Here is a 19,303-nt window from a genome sequence, read left to right on the forward strand (position 1 = left end):
TACTTACCTGACAGAGTAGTCTTGAGTTCTTGGCCACCACATCAGCTTCCTTGGTCCCCAGCAGGCAGGGATACAGTAGTACAGCAATGTGTGGAAAGTGGTGGTAAACAGCATAGGATTTTACTTCAAGCACCGGCAAAGATAAACAAGAAGCATCTGATCTATATAATGGGATTTGCATTGTCATTATTACACTAGAAAATTACAGTACTTCTTCACAAATGAAGGTCAGAAAACGATGGCGACATGAAAAGCTCGCTTGCTCCAATTGTACGTCCTTTTGAGATGCTCTTTCTGCAAGCTCTCTTCCAAGCTTACTAAGATCTTTATCGTAGGCAAAGACTTGCGATCGATGTGGATCTGTCTGTCTGTCTCCCTTTGGGCACTTGTGATCAGCTTTTCAAGTTCAGACACTGCAAATACTATGTAGCACACAGAACAATGGTCATGCACTCTTTTGTCTCTACTACTATCTTTTGATCCTTCTAATCGATCTTACGTGCACTCTCAACATTGCCTTTTATGCTGTTCCGCATGAGACGATTGCTACACTGAGAGCTTAGCTAAGTTTAAAGTGTGTTCACTGCGCTTTTGTACCAAAAAAGCAGCTGGAAAAGCAGCAACAACTTTGTCATATGAATTGGATGGAAGTGGGAAATATAATAAACTACAGGGCCACAAGGTTATTCCTCAATTTCATCGTATAATCAGATAGGGGTATATATACTGCATCGACATTGCTATTCCCTCCATTTCACAATGTAAAACTTTCTAGCATTGTCCACATACATATAGATGTTAATGAATCTAAACACATACATATGGCTAGATTTATTAACATCTAAATGAATATGAAGAATGCTAGAAAGCCTTACACTGTGAAACGGAGGAAGTACCTAAATATCACATCAGATATACCTGAAGAATGTAATCAGATATTACTGAACTACACTTCTTTTCAGCCACACCATGCATGTAAACACTAGAAAAATTATGCGACTGTAAAATCTGAATGACTAATGACGGATCGACAAGCTTTAAAATGAATCATGTCAACAGAACTTAGTCTGAGAGGCTGCAGTTTGCTAGTAGCATGAAATCAAGAACTAACTTATCTGACAAGAGGGAGTATCAAATTAACAAATCAGAGAAGGATGAGCACATGCGTAACAGCAACAGTTTCTTAATTTACTCCTACGTACTAACAGTACATGGATAGAAAACAGTTCATAAACATCTAGCATCAGTTCCTCTGAAAACCAGAAAAAGGTCTCTATCACATTGTTGAACTCATAATAAACGAGTACAAAACCATAAACCTGACAGGGAAAGATCTAAACGGATTAAAAGAAATAATGAAAAAAACATCCTTACATAAACAAACGAGCAGCTGCAAAGGCGACGTGATATTGGCACGGCTCAATCAAAGAGTGGAGCCCCTCGCCTTCGGAGCACAAGCTTTCTGATTGAACCGCACCAATATCCCGTTCCCACATAGAGAGCAGAACAATCCCCCAACGATCAGCATTCAGATCAGCAAAACAAGGCAAATCATCAGAGATAAAAACAGCAATCCAATCAATACACTCCCTCTCAAGTACTCTCACCTCACTAGGATCAAACAAGAGTTCATGAGGACATGGGATCAGAGAAACACACCAGCTAGCTAACTATGCAAAGCAAGTAAGCAACTAGTTTTTTTTTCTTGGTTTCATGCAGAAGCAGAAGTGAAGGAGATGAGAAGAGGAGGAGCAGGAGGGAGAGGAAGGAGTCGTAGGATCCTTTAATATGGCTTCTTGGAGGCAATGCAAAAGTGAGGGAGAGGTAGTTGTAGATGAGAAGAAGAAGAAGAAGACGAGGAGAGCTTAGCTAGGAGCAAAAGCACAACATGGCTAGCTGCTACAACGTGAGTGATGACATATAGGAGGAGGAGCCGAGGAAGGGGGGGCGAGTTGGAACAGCAACGGCATTGTTGGGAAAACGAATTTAATGGGCCAACAACCAAACAAAGAGGAGGTTGGAGCATTTATGAGACGCAATGAATTTGAACAAGGTGAGAGAAGCAGCACAGTACTAGTAGTACTACGCTAGAGGAGGTCGTCACGCTAGGAGATGCCTCGAGCGAGAGACGATCGATCGATGTGGACGTCGACATTAACGACGATTCGATCGATTCCAATAGGCGGCAGCGGCAGCAGCAGCAGCAGCAGCAGCAGCGGTGTGGGGGCGTGGCTGGCTTGAATGCACTGCAGTGATTTCCCATCCCGTCTACAGCCTATGCAGGCATGGCATGGCATGGGATGTTTGCCTCCCCCCCTCTCCCTGCAGCTGCAACCTGCATCTGCATGCCATATTGCCATTGCCACCCCCAAGCCTTCTCTCTCTCTCTCTTTCTCTACGCATACCATGCATCCATCTCTCGATCGCTTCTTATGTTGCGTCAGGTTCGCGTGACGCCAATGGCTAGCTAGGAGTAGTGCCGTGTGATGCGTCGTTTGCCGGCAATGGCTGGCTTCCAAGGAACCGGCTAGTCTTTGTACTACGTCGTCGTTGACGACGACGACGACGACCAATGTCTTCTGAATTCTGATCATCTCTGATGAGCTGTGCTGCTGCAGCAGCTAGAAGAAGAAGAACTGATCGATCAGATCTCAGTGATTCTGCGTAGTACGTACTAGTAGTAGAATGCTTGAAAAGGGAAATTAATTGCCGTTAAATTCTTGAAGCGATCGATGAAGGCGGGCGTGTAGTCAGGATCGGAGTATACGACGACCACCATATGTGCATCCATCATCCGTGAATTGATGAAGTGTTTGGCCGGTGCGTGTTGCGTGACGCCATGGGCTGCTGCTGCTGCCAACAACAACACGCAGTACAATTAATTATGTAAACGGCAGGCAGGCAGGCATGCACGACATATATATGAGTTTGAAGTCTCTGCATGTATGGCCATGTCGACAACGATAATCGAGTCAAAATGGCAATGATACGGGGAGATTGATCGATCCAGTGGCCAAACCAATGGCGATTTGGTCTGAAACAATTTTTCGTCGTCAGCGATATCTGTGCATAGATAATTCTCATAATGTTCTTTAGGCATGTTGATCGACAAAGGGAATCAGTTCATCATGCATATGAACCTTTATCGCTGGCAATCTCACGGGCGAAATATGATTAATTATCTCTTTTTTTTTTCTGAAAGAATACATGTCTACAGTGAAGTAGCTGTAGTTTTTTCGTGATGGCGCTTTCAGTGATTGCGAGCTTTAGCTAGCAATGCAGCGCTACGTTCATAAATGCAGTATACAGTATACTGTATACGTACTGGCCATGCATCGTGTACGTTTAGAACTGGAGTAGCGGCAATGAATGATCTGCAGTCCATATATATACGTACGAACGCATGTGTAGCACGCAGACATCATGCTTAGCATGAATGAATGATCTTGCAAGCCCCAGCCAGCTTTAATTTAAGTTTTCTGATTCTGGCTTGCTTACTCTTAATTACTACTACTAAAATGACAACTAATAGTCTGGTTGGTAAGGAAAAGGATTCAGCTCTCACATTATTCTTAGCTTATCGGTAGGACCTAGGGTCCTAGGCTTCCATTGATGGGTGAGTTTCTTGTGAAAATGGAACACACCTCATTGATGTTTGATAAGCTACAACGGACATTGTTTTCAAAAAAAAAAAAAAAAAAAGCTACAACGGACATGACTTGCCCAATTCACGAGCTTGGAAGCCAAAAGAAAAAGAAAAAGAGAAAAAAGGTTAACAATGAAACAAGCACAATTTTGCACTCCACCCAACTTGACCAAAACACAGTTGGTTGTAAATTGAATCGCTTCCTGCATTGTTCTCTTCTGCTTCTACTTGGCCAACAAATCAAGCACACAGCAGCTAGCTAATATACATTCCAATCTTAATCCATCATCCCAGGCCACAAGCAAGAGCAACCAAAAATAAATGATCGATGCAGCAGATTGATCCCTACAAAACCACAGGAAAAAACAATGGGGACGCTGCTATAATAACGCCCCGAATCAGGATTCCCTGCTCGCGGCGCAGCTTCATCCTGACACTGCACACATCGAATGCCAGTGCCAGGATGAAGAACCACCATCCAGGCTCTGCGACCAGCAACAGAACCCAAACGCAGTAAATTTAAGGACCTCGTGCCGGCGACCTTTTCCATCAGCAGCTGCTGCTGCTGTCGGTAGAGCCAGGCAGGCAGGCAATAAAGCGGCAACAGCAACCAGATTAATGACATACTGAGATCTAGATTGACCTCGTCACAGCAACGGTAAAAGTTTTAAGGGGCTGTTTGGTTTCTAGGCTTATTCCAAGTCCCTCTCACATCGGATGTTTGACACTAATTTGAAGTATTAAATATCCACTAATTACAAAACCCATTCTATAAGCTTGGACTAATTCGCGAGACGATTTTTTTTGTCTAATTACGACATGATTTTGACAATGTGATGCTACAATAAACTTTTGATAATTATGGATTAATTAGGCTTAAAAAATTCGTCTCACGGATTAGCTCTCATTTATGAAATTAGTTTTTTTATTAGTCTATGTTTAATACTCTAAATTAGCGTCCAAATATCCGATGTGACATAGGCTAAAAAGTTTTAGCCCCATCTAAACACCCCCTAAGAGACCACAAGAGAACACATTCACCAGAGCCACAATTACTTGGGAGTATTATTAAGCAACGTATATATGTTCAGAACAACTGAGAGGATCTTGGCATTACTACTATTAGAGTTTAAAGATTTGCCACGAGGTAAGCAAAGAATATACACTTGTTTGGCAAGTCTTATTTACAGGAGTTGAGCGATATTGCTGCCGCGCCTAGAGCAGCCCAAAGGTGTTCTCGCCACTGTAGGTCATGTAGAGGAACCCATCCTCATCCTTGTTCTCCTCGTAAATTGCGGACATCAGAGCAGCTGCAAATCCAACAAAGTGATGAAATGAGATAACATGAACCATGCAGGTTCTTTGAGATACTGGGATCATAAACCATGCAGTAGTATACTATTCGACCAAAGTCCTTGTGTTTTCAAAGGAAAATGATTCAAGGGATTTTCAGACCTGTTGGTGGAAGAGTATTCTTCACAAAGATGAAGATTGCTTTCTCAGGACTGAGCTTGATCCGCTTCCGAACAACATAGACAAACTGCCCAACGGTAAGATCAGCAGGGACCAGGTACCTATATCAGAAAATCATAAGCTACTAAGGATGATACGGTAATATTGATTGATACTTGATGTAACATGTATTAAAGTTTCAGAGCAACAAAAGTTTCGAGCTTGAATGCCATAGCCATACCGGCATCCTTGCAATAATAAATTGAAACACAGTCAGCTGCTTTTGGAACATAGAGTTATGTTATGGACTTTACAGTGATAAATAGTAAATACTACTACATGTTTAACTAAAAAGAGCATAAAGGATTTAATGTGATGCAAGTACTGTAATGATGCTGTACTGCTAGTACCAAAAAAGTTTATAGGACACCGTTAATCATGACTTTAAGTCCTTGAAACAATTATAATAAAATGAAATATGTCCCCAAAGGACCCACAAGCAATACCATTGCATCAATGCAGTCCTAGATAAGGATAAATGAATGGCAAGAGCTACTAGTTGCTATCATCTGAACACCTGAAGTCCTCCACTAGCATTTACTTGATATAGCAATTAAAGACAATATTCCTTCCTTTAGCGGTTCAATAGACTAACTAAATAAAAATCTAAATGCTATGGTTTCGTAAATGCTTGGAAACTGACTTTTTCTTGTCAATGTCAGGAATATCACTTCTTTCAGCTTTCTCAACAATCACCTACATTACATTAGATATGCAACAAATTAGAGCAAAGAAACCACAATGAAGGAAACAACATAACTGAGCAATATGAAGAGCAAGCTTACAGGAATTCTGTCGCTGTACTTTTCTCTGATACGGTTAGCCTCAGCCTGCCTCCTCTCTGAAATACATGCACAAGAAGAACAAGATTTTGGTTATTATGAACTGACTAAAAGGCTGAAACATCTCTAAAATGTATACATAAATCAAGGTTGTAGAAGATGGAGAACGAGAAATCAGAGATTTCAAATCACTGTAGAGAAAACTATAATAACAGAGTGATTACAAGAAAGGGCAACCAAAAAAGTGCTATACTTATGCTGTCTATTTCTCAAAAAAGGAATCTATGCTATCATGTTGGCACACACATTAATCAACTTAAATATTGTTCAAGCACAAAAGGTAAAAGATAAAAAATTAGACAGGAAGAAATAACTCAGTGAAAAAAAGCATGATACTAAACATCAGGGCCCTTTCACAGAAGATTGGGCAGGATTTACAGCAACCCCTAAACATGCAATAGACTACCAAAACCATGTTCTCAAGCATAAAGTGTTGGGTGATTGAATTGGAAAGTCTATTCCTTATACGATCCATCAGAAAAGGAACAAGACCACATAAGTCTTAAAAACAAATCAAAGAATCAGCTAATGATGCTGGATTGTCAGGTCAACTGTTAATTTATAGTCTACAATACTAGAGATATTGGGTTTTACAGCCTTACATAATAGTTAAAACTGGTGTATCAGAAATTCAGATAGACACATTGAGGCTCTTTATAATTTGATTCATCAGTAATGATGACATATTTTCCCCATTAACCATCCCTCTATCCATCCGCACAGAACCTACTATTCCCATTATGAAAAGGCATGTACTACTATTATTACTACCAAATTCAAATCAGTCACACAACTTTGTAGCAATCGCAACCTACTCCTACTCCCAGATTCGCACAGAACATGCACAATTCAATAAGCAGTTGCTACCACACACATTCAGATGTTTTGGTAAGCCATCCCCTTAAAACGGGGGAAAAAACATATTCCTGTGTCTCTTTCTCTCGTCTTCGCACACATTCAATCAATTATCGAACAAATAAACCCAACACGCAATCATCGCAGCCACACTACTAAAGCACATATAGGAAAAAATAAAAAGAGGAACACGATAAGAAAACAAACCGACCGAGCGTGTGGTCCTGCTTGAACGAGCTCTTGGCCATGGCGCTCCTTCCTGCACACAATCACCAAATCAGCGCCCCCAAAAAAATTAACCACCAGAAACACACCGATCGAAGCCAATCGCGCAACGAAACACAACAACTCGATCAAACCCTTACGAGAGACTGAGCTGGTCCTGGAGAACACGAGCAAAAACACGAATCAACCACCAAATCGGACAAGGAAGCCCCCCTGATCGGCGAACCCGATGGCGAATCGACGGAAGAGGGGAGCGGAAACTCACGCGACTCGCCGGATTGGATTGGATTGGATTGGATTGGGGAGAGGGAGGGGGAGGGTTTCTTCTTCCTTGGCGCAATGGAGATGTGTGGGTTGCGGAGACGGGTGGTGGGTAGGAGAAAAGGTGTGGGGTTGCTTTGGTTTTTAAGTAACGAAAAGGTTATACGAGTTAGACTTGGACGCGCTGCGCACGAAACGTAACGAAAAGGAAACCTTGATTAAAAACTCCTCTACGTTTCCTCCAAGAAAACTTAGGCTTCTGTAATCCTTAAGAGAATAATTTGTGACTTACGTTAATTCATGAACAATGTTTCGAGGTAGTAATGTATAAGGTCGTTATGAAATTTACATCGAGTACAAGCAGTAATATACGAGTTGTTTTCCCTTTATATTAGCTACTCCCTATGTGTCAGGTTATAAAACATTTTGACTTTAGTCAAAATCAAACTGTTTCAAGTTTGACTAAGGTTGTGTTTGGATTCCCGGGATGAGAACTAATCCTTCCCGCACGAAAAACGAAACGATCTATTAGCGCGTGATTAATTAAGTATTAGCTAATTTTTTTTAAAAAAAGATTGATTTGAATTTTTAAGCAACTTTCGTATATAAACTTTTTGCAAAAAAAACGTACCGTTTAGTAGTTTGAAAAGCATGCGCGCGAAAAACGAGAGAGAGGGGTTGGGAAAAGAGGGTACCGAACACACCCTCTTTATAATACTAAATTAGTTTCATCAAATCAATAATTGAATATATTTTCTTAATAAATTTGTCTTGGGTTAAAAAATGTTACTACTTTTTCTATAAACTTAGTTAAACTTAAAATAGTTTGACTTAAGTAAAAACGTCTCGTAACCTGAAACGGACATAGTACTAAGTAATGTATAAGGTTTTTATGAAATTTATATAGAGTACAAGCAGTAATATGAATTCTTTTTTCCTTTATATTAGCAACAACATGAGATCAATACGCCGAGAAAATGTTCAGCTGTCCTTTTCCAATAAGCACTCAAGATGCATAATGTTTATAACTTTATTTAGATCGCTTTTTTTTATTTTAAAGTCTTTGTCGATAAAGACACGACAACTCCATCCTAGCAATAACAATCCCAAAACATTTTAAATTGACGTATTCGATGACGGCCCGGATCGGCCCAGCACAATCCACTGATCAGCAATACTCGGCCCACTGTGTTCAGTGGGCAAAGCTCTCATCCCAAAGCGCAGACAGGCCTCGTTTTGGTGGGCCTCAATACATGTGTATGGGCCAAAATTTTAGTTCAATCTCCCGGCCTATACATGTGGAAGGGCCAAATTGAGGCCCAAACTAGCCATCAGGGCAGCGCAAATTCTACAACGCTGCAGAAGAGCACACCTACCAGGCTACCACCGACCACCGTACCACGTTTGTATCTGATCAACGCTGATGCAAAGACGACGGTCACTCGTTCTTCGCCGTCGCCGTTTTGTCAGCCATCAATATATTCCGCTGGGGGACAGCGGAACGACGCCAACCGCTAGTCATTCATCCAGTCGCAGTCATGCGACCTACTCCCACCGTTTCATATTAAAAATCGTTTGATTTTTTATCAAACATTTTTTTAGAAACACAGTACAAGCGCAGACGCTCACAACGTGTGCACACTCATCCCTATGAACATTTTTATATTTGATCAAAGTTTATAGAAAAATACTCTCTTCATTCTAAAATAAGTGTAGTCTTACACTATTTATATTCAATGATCAACGTTTGACTGTTCGTCTTATTTAAATTTTTTATTAGTATTTTTGTTGTTATTAGATGATAAAACACGAATAGTACTAACATTTTTTTGTTTTTTTCATAAACTTTTCAAATAAGACGGACGGTCAAACGTTAGACACGGATACCCACAACTGCACTAATTTTGGGATGGATGTAGTATAAACAAACATTGTATCAAAATTTATTCAATATTAAATTCAATGGGACTAATTCCGTGTTGTAGATGTTAGTTTTTTTTTTCTATAAATGTGGTCTAACCCAAAGAATTTGACAAACAACAATAACGATAACAATATGTACAGTTACGACGATGGAATAATCATACATCTGAAGTCCTTTCTTTAAAGGATCAATCCTAAGGAAGCCAACAGAGAGAGAGCATACATTTGAAACTAGTTCTTTGTTCCTGAAGCAATCCACTGTTGATGACCTCGGGATGGTAAGCGGCCAGGCACAGGCAGACACATTCACGGCAGACAGCGTCGGTGGCATCCTGCGCGACGAGAAAAATGGCAGCGGCCGTGGCCGGCGGATCCCACGGGCATTTGGATACGAGCGACAGCGGACGGGCAGACGGCTCCCAGCTGCGGACAGACGACGGCGGACGAGAGAGGCGACGGTGGGCTCGCAAAACAGGAATAGAGAAACGGCGAAGAAGAAATGTCTGACATGTTGGGGCCGGTGGTGGGTGGGGGGGGGGGGGGGGGGGGGGGGGACGGGCCCGTATGCACAGAGATTATTATTTTCCAGTGATCACACACGAAGTCACGAACTAAACTGGCTAATGAAAACCATGCACGGCAAATTCCAACATAATCAACCTATAATTACGTAATCATGTGTACGTAAGATCAAATTGTTTAATACGAACAAAATAATTATGATGTGTATCAGATGATTTCGGGAGCAAGGAAGACGGAGCTGTTCATGGGGCAGCCGTACCGTACCATGCCGGCGACCAGCCGGAACCGAGGCTGGGCACCGTCGAGCACTCGAGCATGTGCCGCACGGCCCCGTCCACCAATGGACCGGCGATCAGAGGCAGCCGAACGACGAGGACATGGGCGCGCACCTTCTACTCGGCGGCACGCGACCCGGTTTTCTTCGCGCACCACGGCAACACCGAACGCCTGTGGTATTGATAGAGGAGGAGAAAATTATAGCGAGATATATACATGGTTAGATTTTTTAGGTAATGGAATATAATATCTCGGCCTTTGATTAAAAGAGCTACAGGGTTAAATGAAAAAAACGAAACAAATAACCCGCAAAAAGAGAGGCAAAAGGCAGAGATTAAGTGATATCTCCCAAAATTTCAAACTCCTGCAGGATAGAAGCCCCTGCTTTGACCCATGCTCTCTCTTCCTCCTTGATCTTTGCTAGGATTGAGGATGGCGCAGATGGATTGTTGCGGAAAATTCTTGTGTTCCTTTCGCACCAGATTTCCCACGAGATTAAAATCACCAGGGTCCTGAGAGGTTTGCGTGGGGTGTTTGGAGATTTCGTTACAAGTGTCCACCATTGCTCGACTGAGTGATAGCTATGCCAGTTGTTCATCTGAAGGTCAGTCCCGGTCCATCTCTGCATTTCTGCCCATATCCTCTCTGTGAGTCTATATTTGGCCAGGAGGTATAGGGCCGATTCATTAACATTGTAGCAAAGTGGGCAAATCTTTTGGTTTTGCCATCTTTTTTTTCCAGCCTGTCTACCGTCCATACTCTATTTTGCGTGACCAGCTAAGAGAAGAACTTGCACTTCGGCGGCGCCCATACCTTCCAGATTGACTGATAGAAGATAGATTTGGCAGCCCTTGCCTTCCTTTAAAAAAATCGAGCGCCTGTGGTACATCCGCCGCAGCCTTCTCTTCCCCGGCAACACCAACTTCACCGTGCTCGACGCGAGCTTCCACTTTTACAACGAGGATGCCCGCCTCATCCGCGTCCGCGACTCCCTCGACGCGGCGCGCTGCGCTTCACGTACTAGGATGTGGGTCTCCCGTGGCTGATCAACGCCAGCCGTCCACACCGGCGCCCACGACAGGCGCCTGCCGGGGAATCTGGACAAGACCGTGCGGGTGGCAGTGACGAGGCCCAAGACGTCGAGGAGCCGCAAGGAGAAGGATGCCGAGGAGGAGGTGCTTGTCATCGAGGGGATCGAGGTCAGCCGACCACTCCACGTACATTAAGTTCGACGTGTTCGTGTTGAACGCGCCAGCGAGAGTGGGAACATCACGGCGGCGAGTACGTGCACCGGGAGCGTCGTGCTAACGCAGACAGTGTCCACCACGACGAGAGGATGCATTCTCCGAGGAAGACGGTGGCGAGGTCACTACTAGAAAACTAATTTTCGCAGACGGCCAAAACTAATTTTTATAGACGGGAGAGAGGTCCGCCTACACCACAACGACTGCGAAAATCATCGATTTTTACAGTTGGGGCAACAGCCCGCCTGCGAAAATGGAAGGGACGAACAAAAGAAATCGCCGGCCCACGCCGGGAGCTGCCGCCGTGGCTCCACGCTGTCGTCGCCGCCGCCGGCCTCCCCCCCCTCCGGCCAGATCTCGGAGGGAGGGGGGAAGGGAGCCGTCGCCGCTCCACGCCATCGTCGTCGCCGCCGGTCTCCCCCCGTCTCTCCTCCGGCCAGATCTAGGAGGGAGGGGGGGTAGCCGCCGCCGCCGCCCGGCCCACGCTATCGCTGCCCCCGCCAGCCTCCCCCTCCCTCCCAGATCGGAGGGGAGCCGCCGCCGCCGCCCAGCCCGCGCTGTCGTCACCGTCGCCCTCGCCGGCCTCCCCCCTCCCTCCTCCAGCCAGATCTGGGAGGGGGGGAGGGGAGCTGCCGCCGTGGCCGGGAGCCGCGCCTCCTCGCCGATGTCGCCCTCCGCCGCCACCGCCCGCCGCGCGCCCCCCTCCCCCCCCACCCCGCGCGCCCCTCTAGATCTGGGAGGGACGGGCCGGGCCACGCCGCCCTCCTTGGCCGCGCCGCCTCGCCTCCTCGCCGCTGCCGCCCTTCGCCGCCAATGCCTGCCGCCATCGGGGAGTGTAGAAGTGAGGGGAGGGGAGGGAAAAGGAGGAGATGTGTGAGGACTTAGAAAAAATTTAGGGCCCGCAAGTCTATTTATATCTCTATCTCTACTACTTAAAAAAAAAAAGAGATGCTTCCATTGTCCGTAAAAAAACGGCGAAAAAACCGGGCGAGAGAGAAAAAAACCGGGCGAAAAAACCGTATGTCTAGCGAAAAAATAATTCAATTCTGTGAAAAAAAAGGGCGACAGAAAAACCGGTGAAAAAAACCGTAACTGTCCGATAAAAAAAGGCAAAAAAAAAATAGTCCGATTCCGTGAAAAAAAGGGCGACAAAAAACCGCCCCAAGAAAAAAAACCTGAAATGTCCGATCCCAAAAAATAATCCGATTCCGTGCAAAAAAAAAAAGTGAAAAAAAATCTCTACCTCTATCTCTACTTGTATGTCTCTATCTCTATCTCTACTACTTAAAAAATAATAAAAGATGTTTTCTTCGTCCGTAAAAAAAAGCTAAAAAAAATAAAATAAAAAGTCCGACTTCTATCCGATTCCCTCTCATAAACGGAAAAAAAGTCCGACTATAGATCCGATTCTCAATCTATACCGTGATATCTCACAGATCTTGGTGAAACAAAATGATATGTCGGATTGAAGATCTGTTTAAAAAACGGAACCTACAGGTCGAGAGCATTCCATTTTTATATGATTTTAATTTTTGGGTTTGTACTTTTGCTTTTGAGTCCCTGTAATTTTTATATTTACATTTGAGTCTCTGTAATCTTGCAATAAGGTACTTGAGGCCGTGTTTGTTAAAAATAATAATAAAAGAGAGAACAAAAACAGAAAGGTGCATATCTACTACTTAAAAAATAAGAGGTGCTTCCATCGTCCCTAAAAAAACCGGCCGAAAAAAGAAAAAAACTAAACATATCCAATTAAAAAAAGGGCGAAAAAAACCGGAAAAAGAAAAAGAAAAACCAAACGTAAAATAGGGGGCAATAAAAAAAAAACCAGATCGGTCCGATAAATAAACGGAAAAAGAAAAAGAAAAACCAAACGTAAAAAAAAAGGGCGATAAAAAAGAAAAAGACCAGATCGGTCCGATAAAAAAACCGGAAAAAGAAAAAGAAAAACCAAACATAAAAAAAGGGCGATAAAAAGAAAAAAAAATAGATTGGTCCGATTAAAAAAGCCGGGCGAAAAAACTGGGAAAAGGAAAGAAAAAATAAATATGTCCAATCCAGAAGAAGGGCGAAAATAAGGGAAAAGAAAAACGAATCCGACTCCGTCTACGCGTAAAAAAAAGGGCGAAAAAATTAAAAAATATGTCCGATTTCAAAGAAAAAGGAATTATATGTGGCGCGGTTAAAAAATTTCTCTACTACTTAACAAAATAAAAGGTGCTTCCGTCGTCCTAAAAAAAAAGCAAAAAAAATGGGCGAGCGAAAAAACCAGGAGGAAAAAAGGGCGAAAAAAATAGTCCAATTCCGTGAAAAAAAAGGGCGAAAAAATAAAAAAAAGAATCGGTCCGATTCTAAAAAAAACGAAATCGGGCGAAAAAACCGGGAAAAAATTAGGGGAAAAAAAGAATCCGATTTTGTGTAAAAAAGGGCGAAAAAATAAAAAAAGAATCGGTCGAATTCAAAAAAAAAAGAAATCGGGTGAAAAAACCGGGCAAAAAAAATCCGATTATGTGGACACGGTAAAAAAAGGCAAAAAAAAATAAAAATGAATCTTTCTAATTTGATCAAACAATGTAGCTCTAATTTTTTAAATTAAAATCCGTTGGATAAACTCCTGAGTAGACTCGAAAAAATAAATTCTAAATCATATGCTAATTCATCAAATTAGTCTCGGTTCTACCTATTTGTTAATATATCAAATTAAACTTGATTTTTACCGATTTGAGGTTTTCAAGGTGTCACATTATCAAACAGTGTTTCTCCCGTTGCAACGCACGGGCACTATTGCTAGTAAAAAGAAAAAGGAAAGCTGCACAAAAAAAAAAAGAAAAACAACAACAACAAAAGTTCCGTTTTCCCTTAGTGGCGAAAAAAAACTGTAGATCCGAACGAAAAAAATCCGATTCCTATAAAAGGCAAAAAAAAAAAATAAGTGGTGAAAAAAATGCTAGATTCAATTCATTTAAAAACGGGAAAAAAGTTTGATTCCTATAAAAGCGAAAAAAACTGAAAAAAACATCTAAAAAAGTTTGTCCGATTCCCTAAGAAAGTGGCGAAAAAAATAGTTCGTAAAAAATAAAAAGCTTGTTCGTATAAAATAAAAAATGCACACGAGAAAAAAATTGAAAGGGCGAAACAAAGTCTGATTTCTAATCGATACATATCTCTAATATAATCTAACTATTTAAAAAGAGAAAATACACGAGAAAATAAAAACGGTTCAAATAAACGCGTGAGAAAAAAGTCAGAAAAAGTGCAAAAAAACAAACACTCTAAAAAGGTTTTCCATCTTCCATAAAAAAAACACGCGAGAAAAATTATTTCCATCGTCGGTAATTTTTTTTAAAGAAAACATGCGAGGAAACAACTGTCAGAAAAAGCGCCATTTAACAAATGGTTTTAAAAAACCGCGCAAGAAAAAACACCGTCTATTAAAAAAATCGCTCTGAGTCGGATAGGATCCATCGATTTTTTTTTGCCACCTATTACACGGCTTTTATTTCGTCATATATTCTCCTTATTGAAAAAAAAAAGCAAAAAAAGAACAGTTGAAAAAAAAACAAGCAAAAAAACGCGCGAGAAAATAATTGGCAAAAAAGACAAAAAAACACACGAGAAAAGAAACACAAAAAATGGAGAAAAATATGGTTTTGGTTGTAAATAAAAAAGCAAAAAATACATGCTAGAAAAAAGCTTTTAGAAAGAAATGCGCCATTTCTGAATGGTTTGAGAAAATCGGGCAAGAAAAAAACACCGTTTATAAAAATACAAGCCGCTCATTAAAATACAAACATTGTCATTGACATGATTATTCATGAAAAATGTATACTATCATTAGAACTTTTTCACCCGTTGCAACGCACGGGCATTTTTGCTAGTTCAAGTCTATTTTCGTAGGTGCCGTCACATACGGACATTAAATTTCACCCCGATTTCTATTTTTGTAGGCAGTAATTTGGTTCTAAAGGTAATATCCGCTTGCGAAAATAATACACCGTGTCAGAAAAAATGATTTTTCTATTAGTGGTTCGGCATCGGCAACTTGCTCGATGACATCGGCACCGACGGCGACAGGACGATCGTCGTCTCGATCGTGACGAGGTCCGGCTGCGATTCGGTCACCATAGGCTCCCATCGGTTGCCATTTTACCCAAAATGGTTTATTTGGCTTATTAGAAAATTAAAATTAATTTATAAGTAAAACTTTTGTAGATTTGTTCGTAGCGACTTAAAAGCCAACATTAACAAAAATTACGTTAAAAGCATTCCAAAATCAACTTCAAAATCAAGTTCAAAAATTCAAATTTTGGCTTATTCTTTGGCTGTTTAGACCAAACGATGGGGCTGATAGTGTTTGATGTGTAACTAATGAATAATACGGTATAAATAATGACATAATTAGTGACTAGTCGTACTTTGATTAAATGGCGTCATTGGTCGTTCTTTGATTGAATAGCGTCAATAGACTCCCATGACGTAACGTTGTTCCTTAGTACCCGTACTACTTGTTGTAATTAATAAGGAAATAAATATTGACTCGTCGTTCTTTGAATTTAAATGGTGTCAATGGTCAATAAAAACCTTAGGGGATGATTAAAATAGAATGGAAGGAGTAATTAGTAATGCCAAGACCTAAAAACCTTAGGGGATGATCAAAATGAAAAGGAGTGAGTAATTAGTAATGCCGTTGCAAATATAGAAGCATAGTAAGAAAGAAAAAAGTGGGCGCTACACTACAGTATACACACTAGAGTGGATTCTAAATTCTTGAGAAGGCATTCTTTCGTTATTTGCATATCATCCAAATTATTATGAAAAAAATTAAAAAAATTTAACTAGATAGATTAATATGTGATAGATCATTCCATAAATATGCAAGTTAAAATTCAACCATTACATGTTAAAAAAAAATTAAACTATACATAGTTAACGTATATTCATAGTCAAATTTTGTTTTTTTTTCCATTATAATCTGTAGAAGTTAATTTTGGCATTGCATGTTTATGGAGTGATTGATCATATATTAATCTATTTTATTGATTTTTTTAAAAAAAAATTATAACCATTTAGATGAGATGTAAATAACGAGTGATCTATTCTCAAGAGTTTAGATTAATAGTTTCTCGTATACACACGCATTGCCCTATAAAATACACACACCACTGCAAGAACTAGTTTACAGCTGAATGCCGCCATGGAGAGCATCAATGTAGCACGAGGTGCATCCGTGACGCCTCGCATGGCGCTGCCGTGCACCAGCAACCTCCAGACCCTTCACTACAACCTGCTCTTGCACCGCAACCGCAAGACGAACGGGAGGAAACTGCGGAGCGTGTCATGCAGGGCGAGCGCCGGCCGAGGCGGCGGCCGCGGCCTCGACCGCCGCGACGTGCTCCTTGGCATAGGCGCAGCGGCCGCCATGGTGGCCACGCAGGGCGGCGGCGGCGCGCTCGCGGCGCCAATCCAGGCCCCGGACCTCGGCCACTGCCACGAGCCCGTGGACCTCCGGTCCCGACCCCGACACAGCGCCGGAGATCAACTGCTGCCCGACGTACAGCGCCGGCACCGTCGCCGTCGACTTCACGCCGCCGCCGGCGTCCTCGCCGCTCCGCGTGCGGCCGGCGGCGCACCTGGTGGACATTTCGTACTTGACCAAGTACGAGAGGGCCGTGTCGCTCATGAAGAAGCTCCCCGCCGATGATCCCCGCAGCTTCAAGCAGCAGTGGCGCGTGCACTGCGCCTACTGCGACGGCGCGTACGACCAGGTCGGCTTCCCGGGTCTGGAGATCCAGATACACAGCTGCTGGTTCTTTTTCCCATGGCACAGGTACGGAACGTGACAACAATATACTCCGTCCCGGAAAAAACGAATTTCTAGCTACGAATCTAACACATACACGTGTCCAAATTCGTAGGTATGATTGATCTTTTTTTAGACGGAGCAGGTATATACGGAGACGTCCGTCGACGATTCTTACATACCAATTACTAGTAAATATCTATAAATTTTCTAAAATAATTAATAAGAAAATATGAGATATATCATTTCACAAATTAACACATAAGCTCAAATTTAAAATCTATAAATTGTAAAAAAAAAGAGAGATAAATTATTAAAACTAGTCAACTTACATCCGCACCTTTATTTTTTTGTTTGTTTCTGTTGTAAAATGTAGAAGTTGTGTTTGAATTTATAGAAAAAAGTAATACTCTAGCTAATGTTAATTTATCTTATTTTTTAAATTTTCTGTTAACTATATTAAATTAAATGACATGAAAAAGAAGGGATACCCCCTCAAAAGGCTAACGAAGACACTTTCCCTAAATATACATCCCGTCTCGTCTGGTTCGTGTACGGGCATCCAGCTATATGTGCTGATGTGGCTGTGATTCTCTGCATGCACTGGACCCATGCGTATGAACGTGCAGGATGTACCTGTACTTCCACGAGAAAATACTGGGCAAGCTCATCGGCGACGAGACGTTTGCGCTGCCGTTCTGGAACTGGGACGCGCCGGCCGGCATGTCGTTCCCGGCGATCTACGCCAACTGCAGGCTGTCATCGCTGTACGACCCAAGGCGAAATCAGGCGCACCAGCCACCGTTCCCGCTCGACCTCAACTACAACGGAACCGACCCAACCATCCCGGAAGATCAGCTGATCGATCAGAACCTCAAGATCATGTACCGCGAGGCCAGTAATCACATACTACACAGTTTGACACTAACTACGAATTAGCTACTGAAAACCGTAGATAGCAAACTCCAAATTAATTAGTCGACTAAAAAATTGGATAGCGTGTCTAATATGAACAGTATAATTTATGATGCATCAGATGATTTCGGGGGCTAGGAAGAAAGAGCTGTTCATGGGACATCCGTACAGCGCCGGCGACCAGCCGAAACCGGGGGCGGGCACCGTCGAGTTCGTGCCGCACAACACCGTCCACAACTGGACCGGCGACCCGAGGCAGCCGAACGGCGAGGACATGGGCATGTTCTACTCGGCGGCGCGCGACCCGGTGTTCTTCGCGCACCACGGCAACGTCGACCGCATGTGGTACATCCGCCGCGGCCTCTTCCCCCGCGACACCGACTTCGCCGACCCCGACTGGCTCGACGCGAGCTTCCTGTTCTACGACGAGGAGGCCCGCCTAGTCCGCGTTCGCGTCCGCGACTCCCTCGACGAGGCCGCGCTGCGGTACACGTACCAGGACGTTGGCCCCCTGCCGTGGCTGAACGCCAAGCCGTCCACGGGACCCGCCGGTACGCCGTCCGGCGCCCGCGGCCGGCGCCCCGCCGAGGACCCTGGACAAGACCGTGCGGGTGGCCTTGACGAGGCCCAAGACGTCGAGGAGCCGCAAGGAGAAGGACGCCGAGGAGGAGGTGCTTGTCATCGAGGGGATCGAGGTCCCCGACCACTCCTCGTACGTTAAGTTCGACGTGTTCGTGAACGCGCCCGAGAACGCCGACGTCGCGTCGGCGACGTGCGCCGGGAGCGTCGCGCTGACGCCACACGGGGTCCACCGCGAGGAAGACGGTGGCGAGGTTCGGCATCTCCGACTTGCTCGAAGATATCGGCGCCGACGGCCACAAGACGATCGTCGTCTCGATCGTGCCGAGGTCCGGCTGCGATTCGGTCACCGTCTCGGGCGTCAGCATCGGCTACGTACGCTAAGTGAAGTACAACGTGAACGTATTCTACCGTCTATGTACAATGTGTGACGTGTGGTTAATGATTATATGAGTGTGATGTTGCGTGTGTAATGGTGTAGGCGCGTGTGGGTCTGTCGTATAATTAAAAACTAGATGATACCCCGCACGTTGCTGCGGGATATTCAAATCATTTTAGAGATGTGAACTTGTTGAACTGCCGCTAACATTTTGTTGAACTACCGCTAACATCTTGTTTAACTGTCTTACAGGATTAAATTAATATCACTACAGAAGAAAAGCCAAATAACAAAGTAGGTATGAATCCAATTGAGTGTAAGGCA

The 19,303-nt window shown here is 43.2% G+C and overlaps 1 protein-coding gene and 2 pseudogenes across 2 annotated transcripts; 2 read left to right on the forward strand and 1 right to left on the reverse strand.

Moving 5' to 3' along the window:
- Positions 1-4,689: 4,689 nt before the first annotated feature.
- Positions 4,690-7,477, reverse strand: LOC127771383 (autophagy-related protein 8B). 2 transcript variants are annotated; one of them, XM_052297285.1, is made up of 7 exons: positions 7,346-7,472; positions 7,221-7,237; positions 7,067-7,114; positions 5,944-5,999; positions 5,802-5,854; positions 5,102-5,220; positions 4,690-4,956 (listed from the first exon to the last, which is right to left on the reverse strand). In XM_052297285.1, exons 3-7 carry the CDS (start codon positions 7,101-7,103, stop codon positions 4,862-4,864), a joined length of 360 nt encoding a protein of 119 aa, XP_052153245.1. In that variant the 5' UTR covers positions 7,104-7,114; positions 7,221-7,237; positions 7,346-7,472; the 3' UTR covers positions 4,690-4,861. The 2 variants fall into 2 exon arrangements, with proteins under 2 accessions (XP_052153245.1, XP_052153246.1); XM_052297286.1 differs by lacking the exon at positions 7,221-7,237 and having other exon boundaries at positions 7,346-7,477.
- Positions 7,478-9,982: 2,505 nt separating this feature from the next.
- LOC127770938 (aureusidin synthase-like) lies at positions 9,983-11,438 on the forward strand (annotated as a pseudogene).
- Positions 11,439-16,500: 5,062 nt separating this feature from the next.
- On the forward strand, positions 16,501-18,984 carry LOC127771810 (polyphenol oxidase I, chloroplastic-like; annotated as a pseudogene).
- The last annotated feature ends 319 nt before the right edge of the window (positions 18,985-19,303 follow it).

This window comes from Oryza glaberrima, chromosome 4 (genome assembly GCF_000147395.1).
Source record: "Oryza glaberrima chromosome 4, OglaRS2, whole genome shotgun sequence".
NCBI lineage: Eukaryota > Viridiplantae > Streptophyta > Magnoliopsida > Poales > Poaceae > Oryza > Oryza glaberrima.